The sequence below is a fragment of the Lipotes vexillifer genome, unplaced genomic scaffold, assembly GCF_000442215.2.
Source record: "Lipotes vexillifer unplaced genomic scaffold, Lipotes_vexillifer_v1.1 scaffold168, whole genome shotgun sequence".
NCBI lineage: Eukaryota > Metazoa > Chordata > Mammalia > Artiodactyla > Lipotidae > Lipotes > Lipotes vexillifer.
Window position 1 is genome coordinate 4,254,183 of NW_006773947.1, and position 20,088 is coordinate 4,274,270.

General features: G+C 34.3%; 1 protein-coding gene across 1 annotated transcript in view; it reads left to right on the forward strand.

Moving 5' to 3' along the window:
* ROCK1 (Rho associated coiled-coil containing protein kinase 1) overlaps positions 1-20,088 on the forward strand; it is a 147,998-nt gene that overhangs the window by 125,176 nt on the left and 2,734 nt on the right. The window contains exons 23-32 of the mRNA XM_007448612.1: positions 3,992-4,157; positions 5,747-5,840; positions 6,705-6,793; positions 8,011-8,199; positions 9,057-9,216; positions 15,571-15,641; positions 15,845-15,933; positions 18,881-18,959; positions 19,119-19,380; positions 19,729-19,936. Coding sequence (XP_007448674.1) covers positions 3,992-4,157; positions 5,747-5,840; positions 6,705-6,793; positions 8,011-8,199; positions 9,057-9,216; positions 15,571-15,641; positions 15,845-15,933; positions 18,881-18,959; positions 19,119-19,380; positions 19,729-19,936 — 1,407 coding nt within the window. The remainder of the gene's footprint in view (positions 1-3,991; positions 4,158-5,746; positions 5,841-6,704; positions 6,794-8,010; positions 8,200-9,056; positions 9,217-15,570; positions 15,642-15,844; positions 15,934-18,880; positions 18,960-19,118; positions 19,381-19,728; positions 19,937-20,088) is intronic.

The window sequence follows — 20,088 nt, forward strand, 5'->3', positions numbered from 1 at the left end:
ACTCTTTCAAAAATTGAGAATGCCCTCACCTTACTACCTAGCTGCCCAGCTCAGCACTTTCTTCCTTGTTTTATTTTTACCTTAGCACTTATCTCTTCCTAATATATTATAGAATTTGCTTACTTATTCTGTTTTTTTTCTCTTTCTATTCAAACTTAAGCTCAACAAAGGAAGGAATTTTCAGTTGTTTTGTTCTTAACTCTAATTCACTGCTATATGCCTAGGATCTAGAATTGTACCTAGAACATTGTAGATGCTCAGTAAATATTTATTAAATCAAAAAATTCAGGAAACGTAATTGTTAAGGCAAGAAGCTATGGCAGTAGCTGGAGGAGACTGTGAAGGAGCATCATTTCTTTTTAAAGATAGCAGAAATTTGAGCATTGGACATGGCAAGGAAATCAGAGTGGAAAAAGTTGCACATCTGTTCACTGATTCAAACAAAATTTCTGAGCACTTTTTATGGGCCAGATGCTTTTCTAGGCATTTGGAATATAGCAGTGAATAAGAACAAAGCCCCTGCTTATAATCTTATAATCTAGAAGCATAGGGAATTATTGATAAATTGATTTATTTAAGGAGATAGGAGAATAAAAGTGAGAGATTGGCCTTAAACATCAGTAAAGACAGGTCTTTTACTATGGAGAGTTGTGAAGAAGTCTGGATGAATGTAGTTGCAGATAATTTATCTGAACCTGATGCAATGCAGTAACCTCAGAAGAGAACATGTTATCCATCTGAAGCCCTGCATTACCACCCCTTAGTATTCATGGACTTACCAATGGCAGTATTTTTTATCTTTTCCTAACTCCCCTACTCTTCTAGACAACTATTTTCTATCTTTTTCTCCCTCCTCAAATCAACAACTTCTCCTTGTTCTCATACTCAGCAAATGGCCTTGCTTCTTGGAAGTCATAGAACATCTCCTCTCTTCCACCACCATAGCTACTAACCTGTTTGCATCTGTACCTAAAACCCTACTGTCCTTCTGATTCATGTAAATGGACAAAATTTACATGAATTTACCTAAAGGCAGCCCCTTGATCCCATCCCTTTCTGCCTACTTAAGAGTATGACTCCAATAATACTCTCATCTTTTCTACATTGTTTTTTCCTTTCTGTAGTCATTCCTACATACAGGTAAACATCTCCTTAAAAAATAACCTCCTTTTCTTTTTTGTTTTTTTGGTAAGGGTTTTTAAATTTTATTTATTTATTTTTATTTTTGGCTGCGTTGGGTGTTTGTTGCTGTGTGCAGGCTTCCTCTAGTTGCGGCGAATGGGAGTTACTCTTCGTTGCGGTGCGCAGGCTTCTCGTTGTGGTGGCTTCTCATGTTTTAGAGCACGGGCTCTAAGTGTGAGGGCTCTTCAGTAGTTGTGGCTTGCGGCTCCAGAGCACAGGCTCCGCGGTTGTGGCACACGGGCTTAGTTGCTCTGCAGCATGTGGGATCTTCCCGGACCGTGGATCGAACCATGTCCCCTGCATTGTCAGGTGGATTCTTAACCACTGCGCCACCAGGAAAGTTCAGCCTCCTTTTCTTTCTTTTTTTTTTTTTTGCGGTACGCGGGCCTCTCACTGTCGTGGCCTCTCCCGTTGCGGAGCACAGGCTCCGGACGCGCAGGCTCAGCGGCCATGGCTCACGGGCCCAGCCGCTCCGCGGCATGTGGGATCTTCCCGGACCAGGGCACGAACCCGTATCCCCTGCATCGGCGGGCGAACTCTCAACCACTGCGCCACCGGGGAAGCCCCAGCCTCCTTTTCTTTAAACTACATATCTACTTCCAGGTAGCATCCTATTTTTTTGCTTCCTTTTGTAACAAACTTCCTTGAAAAGTGACATACCATTTATCATCAGGTCCTCTTCTCCCTTTCTCTCTCGAGCTCACTCAAGACTTTTGTACTTATTACTCTACCAAACTAACCCTTTTCAAGGTCACTGGTGACTTCCTAATAGCTAAAAACTATACTCAGTTCTCAGTCCTTATCTTATTTAATAGCAGCAATTGACATAATTGATTACTCTCTCTTGACAAAATTTCTCTATTGGCTTCTGTGACACCAAACACTGTTTTCCTCTTATTGAATTGGTTGCTCTTCCTCACCCTTCTTTGCTCCTTTGTCCTTTCCCATCTCTGATACCTTTAAAGTTTGGAGGACCCAAGGGATCACTCCCTACTTGTTCTCATCTAGCCTCTGGGCTTTAAATAGCATCAATATACAAGTATATTCTCCCCTGAATTCCAGACTTGTAAGTCTAGCTGTCTGTTTGACATCTCCACTTGAGTGTTTAATAAGCATCTTATATGTAACATGTCCAGAAAAAAATGCCTTACTCCCTCACTTTGCCAACCTGCTCCTCCCTGTCTTCCCCATGTCAATATTAGCTATTCTGTTATTCCTAGTTGCTTAAATCTAAAACTTGGAGTCATCCTAGACTCTTCTTTTTTTCTTATACTCTGCATGAAATCCATCAGTAAATCCTAGCTATAACTAAAAAACATGTCCATAATATGATCACTTCTCACCACTTTTAACATTTACCAGCTTGATCCAAACCACCATCATCTCCAATCTCGATTATTTCAGTTGCCTCCTAACTGGTATCCCTGCTTCTACCATTGTCCCCCTTCTAGTCTGATCTTAAACAACAGCCAGAATGATCTTTGTAAGACAGAATACTCAGTGTAAAAGCCAAAGTCCCTATATTGTTTTAGAAAGCCTTATAATACCTGTTCTCTCTCCCCACTTCTCTTACTACATCTCACAACTCCCCCCAACCCCTCCTCACTCTGCTCACATTAGCTTCCTTCAGAACATTTAGGCATTTGGTATTAGATGTTTCCTCTGCCTGAAACTGTATTCCCGGATACACTGCATGGCTGTCTTACTTCCTCCATATATTTCCTCAAATGTCAGCTTAGCAGAGAGGCCTCCTTGATCACCCTCTATAAAATAGTGACCACACTCACAGCCTGTTCACCTTTCTTTTCATTGTTCTGTGTGATATACTGTATATTGTTCATTTCTTTAAACTGTCTCACACTACTAACGTATGTTTTCTGAGGGCAGGGAGCTTATTACTGCTGTATGCCTTAATTCCTAGAACAGTGTTTGGCACATAGGAACATTCAAATATGTTGAGCAAAAACAATTGTCCAAAAAATTATTACTTTTTGTAGTCACTATATGTCTTCCTCTTTAGGCTTGAGGCAGCCTAAAGTATTTGTATTACTCTCTTAATAGAAAATAGTTGGAAGTCATTCATTCATTCATTTAATAAACATTTATTGAGCACCTACTGTATGTAGGGGTTACAGTTATGACCAAGATAACTTATTGAAGACAGGTTCTTTGGGAAGAGCAGGCAAACTGCAGTGATCTGGTCGTGGTCTGAATGTCAATTCTGAAAGGCTTTTAAAATGTAATTCCTAAGGAGCATTTCTAGAATAGTTTACAGTGGTTTGCAGGTCTATTTATAAGTCTTCATAATCTCATTGAATTTCAGAACTGGAAGGGACCTCAAAAATAATGTAGTTTAATCCTCTCATTTTATGGATTTGATTAAGTTGAGCTCCAGTAAGTATAATGAACTTGCCCAGTGTCCCTAACCAATTAGCTAGTAGTAGAATGGGGTAAGGGTCCAGGCCTGGCCTCTTGATTTATAAGCCAATGACTTTTCCACTGTGCCATGCTGCGTTTCATTCCAGATCCCAACACATTCCCTTCTAGAAGTAGACCTCTTGCCATTGTTTTATTACCTTGTTCTTAGTTAAGCAAAATAGCAGGTACAAGATTAAAGTGTCCTTTGCTTTTATAGTTTTTCTAAGTGTGAGAGGTTAAATTCATTACTTTCATAGGAATTCTGTAATGGATTCAAGGTTTATTTTAAGCAATAAAATACTTAATTCTTTTTATGTGTTTTTAAGCATATGATTAAGTTAGTAGAATGAATTGAATTTGTTTACATTCATTTCTCTTTTAAATCTACTAGAGAAACTCTTGCTACTCAGTTGGATCTAGCAGAAACAAAAGCCGAGTCTGAGCAGTTGGCTCGAGGGCTTCTGGAAGAACAGTATTTTGAATTGACCCAAGAAAGCAAGAAAGCTGCTTCAAGAAATAGACAAGAGATTACAGATAAAGAGCACACTGTTAGTCGGGTACGTGTGATAGTTCATTAAGTTATGTGATTTAAATTAATTTAAAAATCAAAACAGGTTACATGTTAAAGTGTTTGGGTAAGTGTAAGTGCATGAGTATTTACTTATACACAATGGTCAACTTGTACTCATGTATAAAATAATTTATATAATCTAAAACAGTTGTTAATGATTGAAATTCTTATTCAGTGTATTGGGTTTTTTCCCTTTCTGGCTGTAGATCTTAATATATTTTCTGTGAAGAAATGCTTACCTTAAATTCATTTGTTTTATTATCTTAATAAATTGCAACTGATTTCATGACCAGAATTCTATAAAATTCAGAGAAACTGTTTTGGGATAAAAAATTCTTTGTGGATATCTACAAATCCATTATAGAAAAACTGGTACTACAAACAATTACCTATTCCTGAAATTTATGCTATGGTCTGTGTATTATGGAGCTAGAAAGGGAAGTTAGAGAGATTTTTCTTCTTGGCAAATCTCAGCTTTGCCCCTAAGAAGTTACATGGTCTTGGCAGTTTGCTTTAACTTCTCCAAGCCTCAGATTCTTCATCTATAATATAGAAACAATACCTATTCCACAGTTTTCTTACGAAGATTAAATGAAATCATATAAATAGAAGGGTGAATAAGTATATTACTAAAAGACATTGTTGGAGGACAGAGGAAATGAAAAGTGCCCACCGAACTGAGAAGGTATCTTGAGACCGAAAAACAAGGCAGGCAGCTCCGTATAATCAGTGGATCAGTTTATTATAGGGTACCCTACTCACAGAGTGGGTTCGGACAGACAGTGATATGGAAGCATTCACAGCTGCACTCCATACCACCAAGGGACCATTGGGACAATGTTATAGTTAACCTAGGGTATGGGGGGTATGTGCTTGGAAATAGGAAGTGCATTCCTACGTCAAGATTTATGAATGGATAACTAGTCTCATAGGTACCAGGAATATGTCAGCAAAGGTCTTCATCATTGATTGGGGACTAACAGAGCATAGAGGCCACCTGGTCTTAATGATTATTAAATAATATCTATTAACTACAAAGCCCTTGATAACAAAGAAGTGATTTTTACCACACAGTACTGGATAGGGTCAGGATAGGGTCAGGGGCAGGACAGGAGGAACTATATGGGCCCACAATGGCATCATTTATGCTAACAGCCATACAATAATCATCAAACATTTTAAATTGTCGTTTTCATCATCATTATTCAGATGAAGAAACTGAAGCCCAGAAAGGTTGTGACTTACTAAGTGTCACAGAGCTAGAAAACTAAATGCACATTTCCTAGTTTCTAGTCTTGTTCTCTTTTCATTACATTTTTTATTCCCTCCGTTCATATGTAATGTGTATATACACACACACTGAAATAATTTTTGGAAGCTAACAATTGTTTTCAAATATTTTGAATTTAATTATATCCACATATTTTAAACTGGAAACCAGATGTTTTTATAATTAAGCAATGTCTGACCTGTCCTCATCTATGGAAAATGCAAGTATTTTTTTAAAGGTTATTGCTTTAAATATGGGACTAGCAAAGAGACTATATAGCTTAAACGTTTCTGTGCTTTGTTTAGCTCGAAGAAACAAACAGTATGCTAACCAAAGATATTGAATTATTAAGAAAAGAAAATGAAGAGCTAACTGATAAAATGAGGAAGGCGGAGGAAGGTATGTAGGATTTTTTTAAAAATCATAAGTTAAATCAGGTTCAGAGGTAAATCTTTATGTTGTGCATTAGGTTTTTGAAATATTTGTTTTCATATATTAAATAACTTTTGTAGCCTTAAGTATTATCTTAGTAAAACTTAAATATTCTCACCATCAGCCCCCCCCCACAAAAAGGTAAATATGTGAGGTGATTGATGTGTTCATTAACTTGATTGTGGGGGACCCTTTCACAATGTATGTGTATCAATTCATCACATTGTACACTTTAAATATCTTAAAATTTTATTTGTCTATTATACCTCAATAAACTGAAAAAATCTTTTTTAAAATAATTAATTAATTAATTTTATTTATTTTTGGCTGCATTGGGTCTTCATTGCTGTGTGCGGGCTTTCTCTAGTTGCGGCGAGTGGGGGCTACTCTTCACTGTGGTGCGCAGGCTTCTCATTGTGGTGACTTCTCTTGTTGTGGAGCACGGGCTGTAGGCGCGCGGGCTTCAGTAGTTGTGGCTTACGGGCTCAGTAGTTGTGGAGCACAGGCTTAGTTGCTCCGCTGCATGTGGGATCTTCCTGGACCAGGGCTTGAACCCAGGTCCCCTGCATTGGCAGGCGATTCTTAACCACTGCACCACCAGGGAAGCCCTGGAAAAATACCTTAATGAAGTTACTGAAAGTTATTACGTGGTATATACTAATTTGAATAATTAGTTATTGTTACTAATAACTAAGTAAGAATTAAATATTTTATTGCTTAAAATAAACCTTGAATCCATTACAAAATTTCTATAAAAGTATCTCAATGTTACTTTGCAAGGCAGAAATTAATTAATGCCATGCAATAACATTTTATATAATTTGTTGACAGAATATAAACTGAAGAAGGAGGAGGAGGTCAATAATCTTAAGGCTGCCTTTGAAAAGAATATCAATACAGAACGAACCCTTAAAACACAGGTATACATGCTCTTAGCCTTTTTCATGTGTTTGTATTTGAGTATCATATATTCAGAAGTTAATATTTGCTCTTCATGTCCTTTTCTTAAAACTGAGATTATAAGGTTCAAGCTTTTCATTAGAACAAGTAATGTAATATTCTTTCTTTATTAAATGTGGAAGAGTTATTCAGGAAGTAGGATTTCAATCGAGTTAAGAAAACTAATTTGTCTAGTCACCTGATTAGTGAAGAATTTGTTTTAGATTGTATAGAAAACCTACAATTGACAGTAGGAAAACTTAATGAGGAGAAACCACATACTTGACTGAAGTCAAGAGAGAAGAATCGGGAGTGAGTAAGAAACTTAAAAGGGGTAGAGGTATTATTTTGCTTTGTATTTTGCAGCTAGATCAGATTTTTTTACACTAAAACTTGGTATCTTGTCATTTTACCAAGTTATCCAGTAGTTTAAATTCTTCATAAGGTACTGCGTACCTCGGTTGATTTTTACAGTAAAATAAATATTTTCTACTTGATAGCTCCTTACCACTAATCTATTCTCCCCCTCAACAATCCTTCAACTAGAGTAGTCTTTCAAAAATGCACTTAATACCTGTTGAAAATCCTTCATTGGAGATTTTACTTCCCTTTATACCAAAACAGAGACCATGAAGAAAAAGATTGACGTTTATTACGTACAAAAAAGTCCAAAAGAACATAAGTTGAAAGAAAATAAACTAGGAAGAATATTTTCAGCATGTATAGATAAATATAACGAGCATCTGCAAAAAAGAAAAAGACAATCCAATAGAAAAAAGAAAAACTAAGGGACACTTAAGAGAAAAAAGAAGCAGTATCACTCTGTACTGTCGTGCTTGCTTATCCTGCTCCTCCACCAGACTGGGATGCCTTTGGGGCATAATTGTATTTTCTGTCCTTATCTCTAGTGCCTATCAGAGTGCTTACATGCAGTATAATAAGTGCTGAATAATTGTTGAACAGTAACTGGATTTTTGCAAGCCTGTCTGGTTCTTACATTTGAACAATGAGATTAATCAATAATAGTTACTTGTGCTACCAGTTATCATATTCCAACATTCATTAGGTTCTCCTAATCTTCACATACACAAAATGTCCTGCTTCCTGATTTTGAAGAAAAATATATATTTTTAGTGGAGATTTAAATTGGGTAACTACAATGAAGAACCGTATTAATAACATTTTAATATTTTAATAGGCTGTTAACAAGTTGGCAGAAATAATGAATCGGAAAGACTTTAAAATTGATAGAAAGAAGGCTAATACACAGGATTTGAGAAAGAAGGAAAAGGAAAATCGAAAGCTACAACTTGAACTCAACCAAGAAAGAGAGAAATTCAACCAGATGGTAGTGAAACATCAGAAGGAACTGAATGACATGCAAGCGGTAAGGTTGTGTGTTGCACTTGTAGGATTATTTTAAATTGTTATTACTGTATATACTTATTGTCTACTGATCTCATTTAGTTTTTTTAGTATAAAAATCATATTTAGGTTTATATTCTCCATAATTTGATTACTGTTACTCTGATTTGAACCATGATCTTGAAAAAATAGAAAGATACTCTGTTGCCTATTAACTATGACTTGAGTAATTTTTACCCCTTAGCATCAGCTTGATTAGAGATGCTACTTTTAGAGAAACAACCAAGGGTTTTGCCTCTTTGGCTTCAGACTGAAATTGAGATATGACTGGTATAATATTGACTATAGTTGGGATAGTGGAATTGGAGTATTATAGCCTTTTTGTTTCCTCTGATGAAGACTCACTTTTCAAAATATCAAGCTTAATTTTTTTGATGCTTCCTAGCTTAATAGCACAAAATTGAGAACATGGTCTCTGATCTTAGACAGACTTAGATACAAGCATTGACTCCATCATTTATGGTTTTACCATCCTGAGAAGCTTTCTATATCTTTTAAATTATTTTGTTTGAAGCCATAAAAGCAATTTCTGTTGTTTTAACAGGTGTTTGGTTTTGGTTTTTGATGCTTTGTATTAAAAAAAATACTTATTTAAAGCAAAGAGAAAAGGAGCTTATCCAAGCAATGTATTACTGAGGAAGAGAACTTGCACATTTATAGTTGTATTAAAATCTGTGGTAGTAAACATTCATGGAGTTTACAGTAAATTTTTAGTATTAGCAATTCTAGATTATTTATAGTTCCACTAATTCTTAATTTCTAATGTTGGAAATTTTGATCTTGATTCTTTATATTATCTTGGTATTTTTTAAAAAATAGCAATTGGTAGAAGAATGTACACATAGGAATGAGCTTCAGATGCAGTTGGCTAGCAAAGAGAGTGACATTGAGCAATTGCGTGCGAAACTTTTGGACCTATCAGATTCTACAAGTGTTGCTAGTTTTCCTAGTGCTGATGAAACTGATGGAAACCTTCCAGGTAAGAATATTTTCTGTTACTTCATTCAAGTTTGCTTAAACTTGAATGGAAATTCATGGAAATTAATGTAGATTTCTTTCATTTGGATTTCTACCTCTTTGTTGTTTTGTCCATGGATTCTTAAGAAGGGATTTATGTTTCTGATAGCCAGAGTCTGATGACATTTGTATACCTAGTGCATTTTATAGAATAAAAGCAGTCATAAGCAGTCTTAGGCTATTAAAATACATCTGAGTGGCTCTAACTAAATAGAAACTTGAAGACGTTTATGAATCAATATTGAACCAGCCTAATGCCATGGTGAAAGTTGAAGCTGCTGCTACAACTCTCACCATTTAAGGAGGATTATACATGTTGTCATGAGTAGCAGCTCTTCAGTGTTGTATGTATTTTTTTGCTAAAGCTAAGAACTATACTTAATAATCAGAACCACAGCAGCTCTATATAGAAGCCCACCTAATGCTATAGTGATAAACTTTAATCAGACTTGAAGTTTCAAATTTGGTGAAATAGATAAAAGGGGTTGGAAGATGCAGAGAGGGGGCAGGGAGTCAAGTAAAGGCAAAAGCGAGTAGTTAGGATTTCAGACTTTTTCTTCTTTTTCCTTTTTTTTTTCTAGTGGAGAATCAATTGAAAAATAAACACAGCCTCATTCTTGGGTTCATTGTAGTGTAGGTTATAGTACATTTATGTCTTTTTAACAGAGATGAACAATACACATATTACAGGTTCAATTTAGAAATGAATAGGTTATATATATTAAAACATGCATTACAGATTTTAAAGGCATACACACACACACACACAACACATTTGACCTACTACATATTCTTAGTTCAAGGTCTTGAAAGTTTTGCAACATGGTCCTAAACTTGAAAATAGATTTTATTTAATGTATTTCCTGAATAATGCATAAAAAGATATGAATCAGCACATTTGATATAATAGGGATCTGTTTTAACAGATATTACTTGTTTTTTGAGAATTTGATATAAGAAACTTGAAAGACTACTTAGAAAATTTTACATTATCATTCTTGGTCAAGAAAGTGGGACTCAAAGTAGGAAGTGAATTCAGTTCTTATTTGTATTCTGTGTAATCCCTGCCCTCATTCTTCAGTGGCTTTGCTAGCCCAAAATGAGATATCTGGAAAGGGAAGGGCAGGGAATAAATATTTCTTACTCCAGTGGTCAAGAAATTCCTTCTGTATTCCCATTTTTGGCTCTCTGAAACCTCCTGCCTCTTGAGAATCTTGTAGGTGCACAACCTTATCAGAGGATCACTTTGGATTTAATAAGAATCTCTAGCTTCAGCTGTTGTTTGAACATCTTTCTAAAGTTATGACTTTATCATCAGTTAAGAAAGAGTATGACTTTTAGGGGTGTTTGTGTACATTCCTTCACTTGTTGAACTGAAATTGTAGTTTAGGTTCCCTCTTCATTAACCCCAAGATATTTCTAGAATTATTTAGTTAAAGGAATTCTTTCTCTAGTGTAGGTTAAATATCCTGACGAGGATTTTGTCTTTATCCCACCCATTTCCCTTTAACTTTGTTTATAATGTCTTACTATGTATGCCTTGGTTTTCTTTGTATTAAGTTAAACATTTCAGAGACTGATTCATTATTGGTGAATGCTATCTAGAGGATTTGAATTGAAAGATGAGGTTGGGAGAAGGTAATGAGCTTTATCTTTCATCCTGGCTTATTCATGAAGGCTAAACTCAAAGCATCATCAGGTGGTTTGATTGGCAGACTTAGGTGAGATATCCATTTAGATTTCAGAATCCTGACCTAATAAATCCACTCAGGAGTCAGTCAGCAAAGAGATTTTTAAATTTTTCTACTGGCTCCATTCTGAGTATATAATATTTAGAATAACTTTGTATTTTCAGAGATTTTGCTTTTAAGGATTTCAAAGTTCAAACAAAGTGGGAAAACAAAAAGGCTCTGGTGGCCATTCTCCATTGCTATAAAGGGAGACCAATTAGGGTATCTCTTTATTAACTGTGTTCTCAGTTTGAACTTTACAGAGGTCTCTGTAGTGCTGAACCTTTTCATATTGGAGACTATGACTTTCATATTGGAGGTAGAAATTAATGGATAATCATTACCAATGTTATTTTACCTCTGTGTCAGATATTTTACTAGTAAATTGAAAATATGTACTAAGTCTGCCATTTACTAGATCTCTGGCAAATAAAGTTAAGGTTTTGCAGTAATATCTAGGAAGAATTGTAAAGAATTTTGGTATTCATTCTTGTGAAGTGAACATGATAACACTACACTACAGAAACTTGATGTGGTATTCATCCTTAATTTGAGAGAGTTATATATCATTCAAGTGTCTGAAAGATTTTTTTGAAGGTGATGATTAATTTTACTTAGTTTGGAAAACTGATGAATGAATTTAAACTACAGATTTACAAAGGGAGGTCTTAGAATAGTTAAATAGTTAAAATGAAGGCCTTTTGAAATATTGATCAAATTTTTAGTTCAGTGAGATGTTTTTTTAAGTAGTTAGGTGGATAAACTGATAATATACTTTATTTCTCTTAGATTTCATCATTCAATATAAAGAAGAATCTCATTTAATTATCTTGTTTATTTAGAGTTCAGCCTCTGTCATTTTCTCAGCTGGCATCTTATCATTAACTAGATTAAATCTCTTTAAGTTTCCCAATTCTAAAAACCTTAGAGAAAATGGTTATCCTTCTCTGACTTATAACCCTTTGAAGTTCTTAATATCACTTTCATTCTCTTATGTCTTCATCCTCCTTTTGGTTCTGTGGCAGGTTGTGGCCTTAGCACTGTAAATATAAAGGTTACCCTCTAGGGTTAAGGTTTTCCTATTGCCTAGATGACAGAAAGACTAATGTGATATCTGGCTCTCCTTCCTTGTTTTTTTCCTTTCCTTTTGGAAATATTGACCTAAGAATCTGAAAAAAATGTAAAAATAGATGAAGCATTAAGAACACTGGTATCAGCATTCCATTAATATTCATTATCTCTTCTGGATTATCTGCATCATTCTCTTTCCATCCAGCTTGATCTCAGACTTTGTAACTTAAACCTGTGTATGGTGGATTTCTTGGTATGTTTCCAAGTATTTGAGTATATAAGAGTTTCTGACTTTGCCCAAATCTAATCAATGATTGGAGATAATCAGTACATCTGAATTCTTGAGCATTGATTTTTTTTTCTTTTTTATATCACTTCTGAATATAATTTTAAAATTTTGGAGTGATTCTCTACCTTTATTTCTTAAGCAGTATGTAGTTTATCAAGTAAACTTTGGTAGTCTTCAGTGGTTAGCTTTGATGTTTAAATTGGGTGTATTTGATACTGATTTACATATAGTTAACCTCTTTTTTATTTGGGTAAAGGAGTTAATTGCTGATATTGCAGTAATGCACATCTAAATTTTTTTATAAGTTAAAATTGTTCTACAAATATGTAAAACCTGGGACCAAGTTGTTTTTGTACTTCAGTAGTATGTTACTGATAATAATGTAGACTTAGAAGTCCTCAGCATTTCTTTTATTTATCTGGAGAAGCTGATTTCTGTGCTTGTATTGTAAAAGATAGAATTTAGAGCATTATACTTTCAGATTGCCACTTAGGTCACAAGTGGTCATAGTTTTGAAGGAGGTCTTTATATACTTAAAAAAAAAACTGGTATATTACCTTGCATGTAAGACAGAAGTAAGTAATTTTTTAATTTATCACTGAGCTTAGTTTACCTGCTTCTCTGAAGGGAATTCACCAGAAGGAAAGACTAAGATTCTCTCCTATAACATTATTGTCTTAAACTGGCAAAAACCTTCACATATCTTCAGCATCTTTTTTGAGTTCCTAATTTCTTCATTTTATTTAAATTAGAGCAAATATAAAATTGGGCTTATTTAATTCATAAAATGCCTTTGATGTATAAAATTTCTATAGGAACACTGAAATGACATACATTTAGTCATACAGTCTTCAACATACAATTCATTAAAAATATATTTCAAACCTAGAGCCAGAAAGCATAAATATTTTTGGCATTTATTCTCATAGAGAAATAACTTGGAGGTAGGAATATTTTGGCATACACAATTTTGTATAAATGTCAAGATTTCAGTGGCTTTTACATCTTTTATTTTTAGTGAGGAATTACTGGTATTAAATGGACTTTGGCACACTGAAGGGAAGTTTTCCTAGCAATAACTTTTTTCCTTTTCTACAGCAGAATATTTGTGAATGATCAACAGACTTCTGTATGTTATTTAGTATAAAGCAGACCTTTGGTTTTTAAATTACAACCATTATTTAAATAGAGGGTGACTTTAATTGGCTAAGTCAGAAAAAAAGAATTGCAAAATAAGCAAAAAAGGTATATCAGGTACCTACTCTGTGTGTCAGATGCCTTGGAGTATATATTTTTAAAAAGTGGGGCTTCCCTGGTGGCTCAGTGGTTGAGAGTCCGCCTGCTGATGCAGGGGACACGGGTTCGTGCCGCGGTCTGGGAGGATCCCACGTGACGCGGAGTGGCTGGGCCTGTGAGCCATGGCCGCTGGGCCTGCGTGTCCGGAGCCTGTGCTCTGCAACAGGAGAGGCCACAACAGTGAGAGGCCCACGTACTGCCAAAAAAAATAATAATAATAAATAAATAAATAAAAAATAAAAAATAAAATAAAATAAAGTGTTAGTATATGGTCCCCTGCTCTCACAAAACTTACCAAGGAAATGCCCGATGGAACAAATTAATTATTGATGAACTAAATAACAGCAACTAAGAAAAAAACTTGGGAGAAGAAGGGGATCATTTTGAACTGAAGTTTCTTATTATTTCTTCCACTTTAACAAAAACAACAATTTAGATGAAGGGGAATAACAAAAGCATAGGGCATTAGGTACAGGGAAGAAGTTGGAACAATAACATTACTCCTGATTTAGTTAACTGCAACACTTGTTTAAGGAAAGAATATCATTGTGCTCTAGGGATTTAAACTCAGAAATTAGACTGCCTGGGTGAACCCTAGAGCTTTGACAGTTGCTGTGATTACCCTTGGGTAAGTTAGTTCACCTTGCTAAGCCTTAGTCTCTTCATTTGTAAATGGAGGATGATAGTAGAACTTATCTTATCCTATATTCCTAAGAATGTAATATCCTATGTTCATGGGACTATTATAGATTATTTATGAGGTATTCCTTGTAAAGCACTTGGGAAATAATAAATGTACAGTAGATGTTACCTATTGTTATCATTACTGTAAGACCGAACTGTTTCACAACTTTTAAGTTATATGGAGGAGGGTAATATATATTCCCCTTAGGGGTCATGATTTGAGCCATGGTATAATGTCACATTATAGCATGTACCTTACAGTTGGTCACTTGTACCTTCTTTTGTGTTTCAAATATAATAGATCTAAAAAAACAGTTAACTGTTCTTATCTCTAACCTGATATAAAATAATCATTTCTAAATGGAATCATCTTTTTCCCCCAGATATTTTTAATAAACGTTAATTATATTTAAATAGTAATAATAATTATAAAATGCATTGATCAAATTAGTCAAAGAATTTCTGGTATGCACAAACTGATAAAACATTAGCAGTTTTACCAACTGAATTCTGTGTTCTTTTACTGTTTATTAAATTCTGATACTACAAACTTGAAAGGCTTTATTTATACCTCTTTTAGTTTGCTAAGAATTGTAATTGGATTTACCACTAGAATTAGGGACCCCTTCCCAACCAAATTTGGACACTTTTAATGAAATTGTTTTGGGTGTTTTACCAAAAAGTTTATCAGAACATTGTACTGAGAAAACAAATAAAATACTTGTCTCTTATTCTTTATATCTAGTTGATTCTGCCTGCATTCCTTATTTATTTATCTTCTATTCTTACCTTCTGTGAGTAATAGGACACTTGTGTACTTTTGCTTGCTCTTTCTTGTGTAAATCATGGCTCTGATTTGTTCCACTTGCTGCATTTTTTTAATTTTTTTGCTAAATACTTTTATATGAATGTTAAATGATATTTAAAGTCTTCTGTATCATATCCCATTTAAGCTGCAATCCATTCCAGTCTTGCCTGGCTATTAAGGGTACTGTTGTTACTTCATACTTTTATAATTGAGTACTGAATGTTAATTTTATGCGGAAAGTGGCTTGGAATTTTTTTCTGCAGTATTTGTATGGCCATTAAAGTTGATTTGTGTGATTGAAGCATGAAAGAGCAAATTATAGCACTTATTCATTTAGCTGTGTTCGAATGCCTGTTGCTGCATGCTGTCAGACAACTTGTAATAGCTTTTCCTTTTGTGACAATTTAAGGCTGAATACTATTTTTTTTTTTCTTCTAGAATCAAGAATTGAAGGTTGGCTTTCAATACCAAATAGAGGAAATATCAAAAGATATGGCTGGAAGAAACAGGTACAATATGCCTCAGTTTTTCTAATTGATATTTTGTTATATATTTTACTTTTAAAGCATACAACTTGTATTAACTGTCCTGTTATTGGCATTGTTTTTAGATTAATACAATATGATCTAGACATAAATGGCAAGTATTGTGCTTATCACTTTAAACCAAGTTAATACTGCTCTTATCTCTTCCCCCTTTTTTCTCCTTTCAGTATGTTGTGGTAAGCAGCAAAAAAATTTTGTTCTATAATGATGAACAAGATAAAGAACAATCTAATCCATCTATGGTATTGGACATTGAGTAAGTTGCCTTTTATTGAATTTTAAGACTGTTGAGTGTTAACCTACGATAATCAATTATTTTTAGACTTACCATTTAGTTTATATTTTGTTATTTAAACGTTATTGACTTTTTTCTTAACAAATTTAAATAATAACTATATTAAATCTTACTTTATCAAAATATGAGAGGGGAAATTTTGCATACCTGATCGATGTATTCTAAAGACAATTTTTTTTAATTTCAAGTGTTTATTGGTTTTATGTTCACAGAACATCTCAAAGTATATGATTATGTGGTCATTGTTAAGAAGGAAATAAAATATATCTTTTCTTTTTTTAATAATATGTCAAAGAGGTCTGTAATAAGCTTAGGTTTTTTTCCTTGTATTCATTCTAAAACCATTTCTTAGGCACTGCTGGCTGTATTATCATAGGTGTTGTAGGTTGTGTAAAATGAGTAAGACAGTTTCATATTTGAGGAGCTTACAGGCTAGTAGCAGGAAAGGTAAAATATATGCAATAACATATAAATTCAGAGTAAGTGTGGTGGGTGCGACAGAGAAATATAAACTTGAAGTTTTGCCATTCCTTTGTAATTAAACATTGTGGAGCTGATTATAGTTAAAATGTTTTAAAAAAATTGAGCAAGTACTGATATTTTATTTCTCAATTTAAAAAAAAGGCATTAGTTGTGAAAATTTAAATAATCAGCTTAATTGGAATAATACGTAAACATTAATAAGAAAGACATCTTTCAACTAACTTAAATACTTTTTATGTTGATGAGAGTTTGTTGTTATTGTTGTTTTACCTTTTTATTGAGATGTAATTTTCATACAATAAAATACATACATCTTAAGTGTTCAGTTCAGTGACTTTTGACAGTTGTAAGCACCCACATAATCAAACCCAGTACAAGATAAAGAACATTTCTATCACCCTAAAAAGCTCGCTTGTGCCTCCTCAAGGGGAAAAAAAAAGATTATCTGAATTCTGTCACTGAGATTTAGTTTTGCCTATTCTAGAACTTCATACTAATCGAATTTTATAGTATGTACTCTTTCGTGCCTGTCTTCCCTCACTCGGCATAGTGTTTAGATGTGTGTATTGATTGTTTATTGCTGAGTACTGTTCCATTGAATGAATATATCTCAGTTTGTCTATCCATTCTTTTGTTAATGGGCATTTGGGTTGCTTCTAAGAGAGCTATTTTAAATAAGACTGCTTTGAACATTCTTTTTTGTGGACTTAAGTTTTCATTTCTCATGGGTAAAATACTTAGGAGTGGAATCCTGGGTCATATAGTAAATCTGTGTAAATAAATCTACCAAACAGTTCTCGAAAAAGGTTATACTGTTTATACTCAACAGCAATATTTGAGTTTCAGTTGCTTCACGTCTTCACCAACATTTGGTGTTGTCAGTCTGACTTTTAGCTGTTCTAATGGATGTGAAATGCTGTTTTGTTGTAGTTTATATTTTCCTTACGGCTAATGATGACAAGAATCTTTCCATGTATTTATTGACCATTTGTATCTCTTAAGTGTCTCCAAGTCTTTTGCTCATTTTTTAATTGGGCTGCTTATCTTTTTAAGGTTGGTTTACAGAAGTTCTGTATATATTCTGGCTTCAAATTTTATGTCAGGAATATGTAGTGCAAATATTTCCCAATCTGTGGTTTGCCAATTCATTTTCTTTATGGTGTCTTTTAATGGAAACCAATGTATCACTGTTTGAAAAGGGTTATTGCCTTTTGTGTAGTCTGTCCAAGACGTTTTTGCCTGCCCAAAGATTGTGAAGGTATTCTATGTTTTCTTCTAGGTTTTATTTTTAAGTTCTGATTGATCTCGTTTCTTTTTATGTTTGGTAAGAAGCAGTGGTTGAGGGTCTTCTGGCGTTTCAGTGGCTAAGACCCTGCGCTTCCACTGCAGGGTGCACGGGTTTGATCCCTTGTTGGGGAACTAAGATGTCACGTGCCTCACAGCGCAGCCAAAAAAGAAGAAAAAAAAAAGTAATAGTGGTTGAGGTTAATTTTTTTCCGGGGAGGGGGTGGGGGTTGTTTTGTTTTGTTCATGTGGATATCTGGTTATTTCAACACTCTTTATTTATGTATATCAACCTTGAATATTCATCTTGCTATTCACTTATTAGTTTTAGAGATTTTGTGTATGTGTGTGGATTCTGCAGGGCTTTTCTACGTAATACAGTAATGTCATCTTCAAATAATAATAGTCTTACTTCTGCCTTTCCAGCCTGCATGCCTTTACCACATGTATAGATTCGTATGACCACCGCCAAGTTAAAATATAGAATAGTTTCATCACAGGGATCCTTCATTGCCCTTTTATAGCCATAGGAAGCACCCTTTCTGTACTCCTCTCTAATCTTTGGCAACCACTAATCTGTTCTCCATCTGTATAATTTTGTCACTTCAAGGATGTTATGTAAATGGAATCAAATAGTATGTAACATTCGATATGCTTCTTTCACTCAGTGTAATTCCCTTGAAGTCGATCCAAGAGGTAGTTTTTTTCTTTTTGTGGTTGAGTAGTGTTCCATCGTATGACTATATCACAGTTTGTTTAACCATTCATTTAAGTTTTTTCCATTTTTGGCCTATTAAAAATAAAGCTGCTGTGAACATTCACATACAGGTTTTCATATATATAGATTTGTAAGAAATTGCCATACTCTTTTCCAGAGTGACTGCAGTTTTACATTTCTCCCACAGTTGTATAAGTGATCTAGTTTCTCTGCATCATCACCAGCATTTGGTGTTATTACTATTTTTATTTTAAAAATTCTGATAGGAGTATAGTGATACTTACTGTGATTTTAATTTGCATTTCTCTAATGAATCTTTTCCTATGCTTATTTGCCACCTCTGTGTTCTCTTCAACAAAACATCTGTCTTTTGCTATAAATGAGTTTTTATAATGGCCTACATCATATTTCTTTTCATTTTAGTAAATTGTTTCATGTTCGTCCTGTAACCCAAGGAGATGTGTACAGAGCTGAAACTGAAGAAATTCCTAAAATATTCCAGGTAAAAATCTGAAAATATAATTTTAGAAGATCCTTTACCTAAGTACTAAGTGTATTTGTGAAGTAAATGTAAATACACCAATACTTTTATACATTTGAAACTTGTATGTATAGATTAAGACCTTTTTTTTAATCTTCTGTTTACCATTCCTAAATGTAGATACTATACGCAAATGAAGGTGAATGTAGAAAAGACGTAGAGGTGGAACCAGTACAACAAGCTGAGAAAACTAATTTTCAAAACCACAAAGGTCATGAGTTCATTCCTACCCTCTACCACTTTCCCGCCAACTGTGAGGCCTGTGCCAAACCTCTCTGGCATGTTTTTAAGCCACCCCCTGCCCTGGAATGTCGAAGGTGCCACGTTAAGTGCCACAGAGATCACTTAGATAAGAAAGAGGACTTAATTTCTCCATGTAAAGGTAAGGCATGAAAATTATTTTTATAACATGTAACAAATTAGAGACTTAAATCCCAATGAAATAACTTCTTCAGATGTGGCACTTCCTATACCAAGTTGAAAAGAGATAATAAGACGTAATATTTTGGCACTGGTGGAGCCACATGCATATTTCTGATTTTACTTTATTTTTCTTACTAGTTTATGACTAATACTTTCTCTTTAAATTTTCCGACTTAATTGAATTAAGAAGAAAAGATATTGTCCAAGCTTAATTAAGCATAGTAAATCTTTTTAAATTGTAAGAACATTTGATAAGGCTCTTTTAGGTATTATGTGACTTTAACTGTGCTCTTTTTTCTTAAAATAGTAAGTTATGATGTAACATCAGCAAGAGATATGCTGCTACTAGCATGTTCTCAGGATGAACAAAAAAAATGGGTAACTCATTTAGTAAAGAAGATTCCTAAGAATCCACCATCTGGTTTTGTTCGTGCGTCGCCTCGAACACTTTCTACAAGATCCACTGCAAATCAGTCTTTCCGGAAAGTGGTCAAAAATACGTCTGGAAAAACTAGGTAAGGATTGAAATGTTAACCTTTTTAACTGTGAGTATGTGATTGGATGATATCTATTAAAATCCAGAGTCCGATTGTTCTTTTCCCCATAAAGGGCATCGTTTGTAGCTGGGCATTTATATATGACTTGAAATTAGTTTAACTGATTCCTG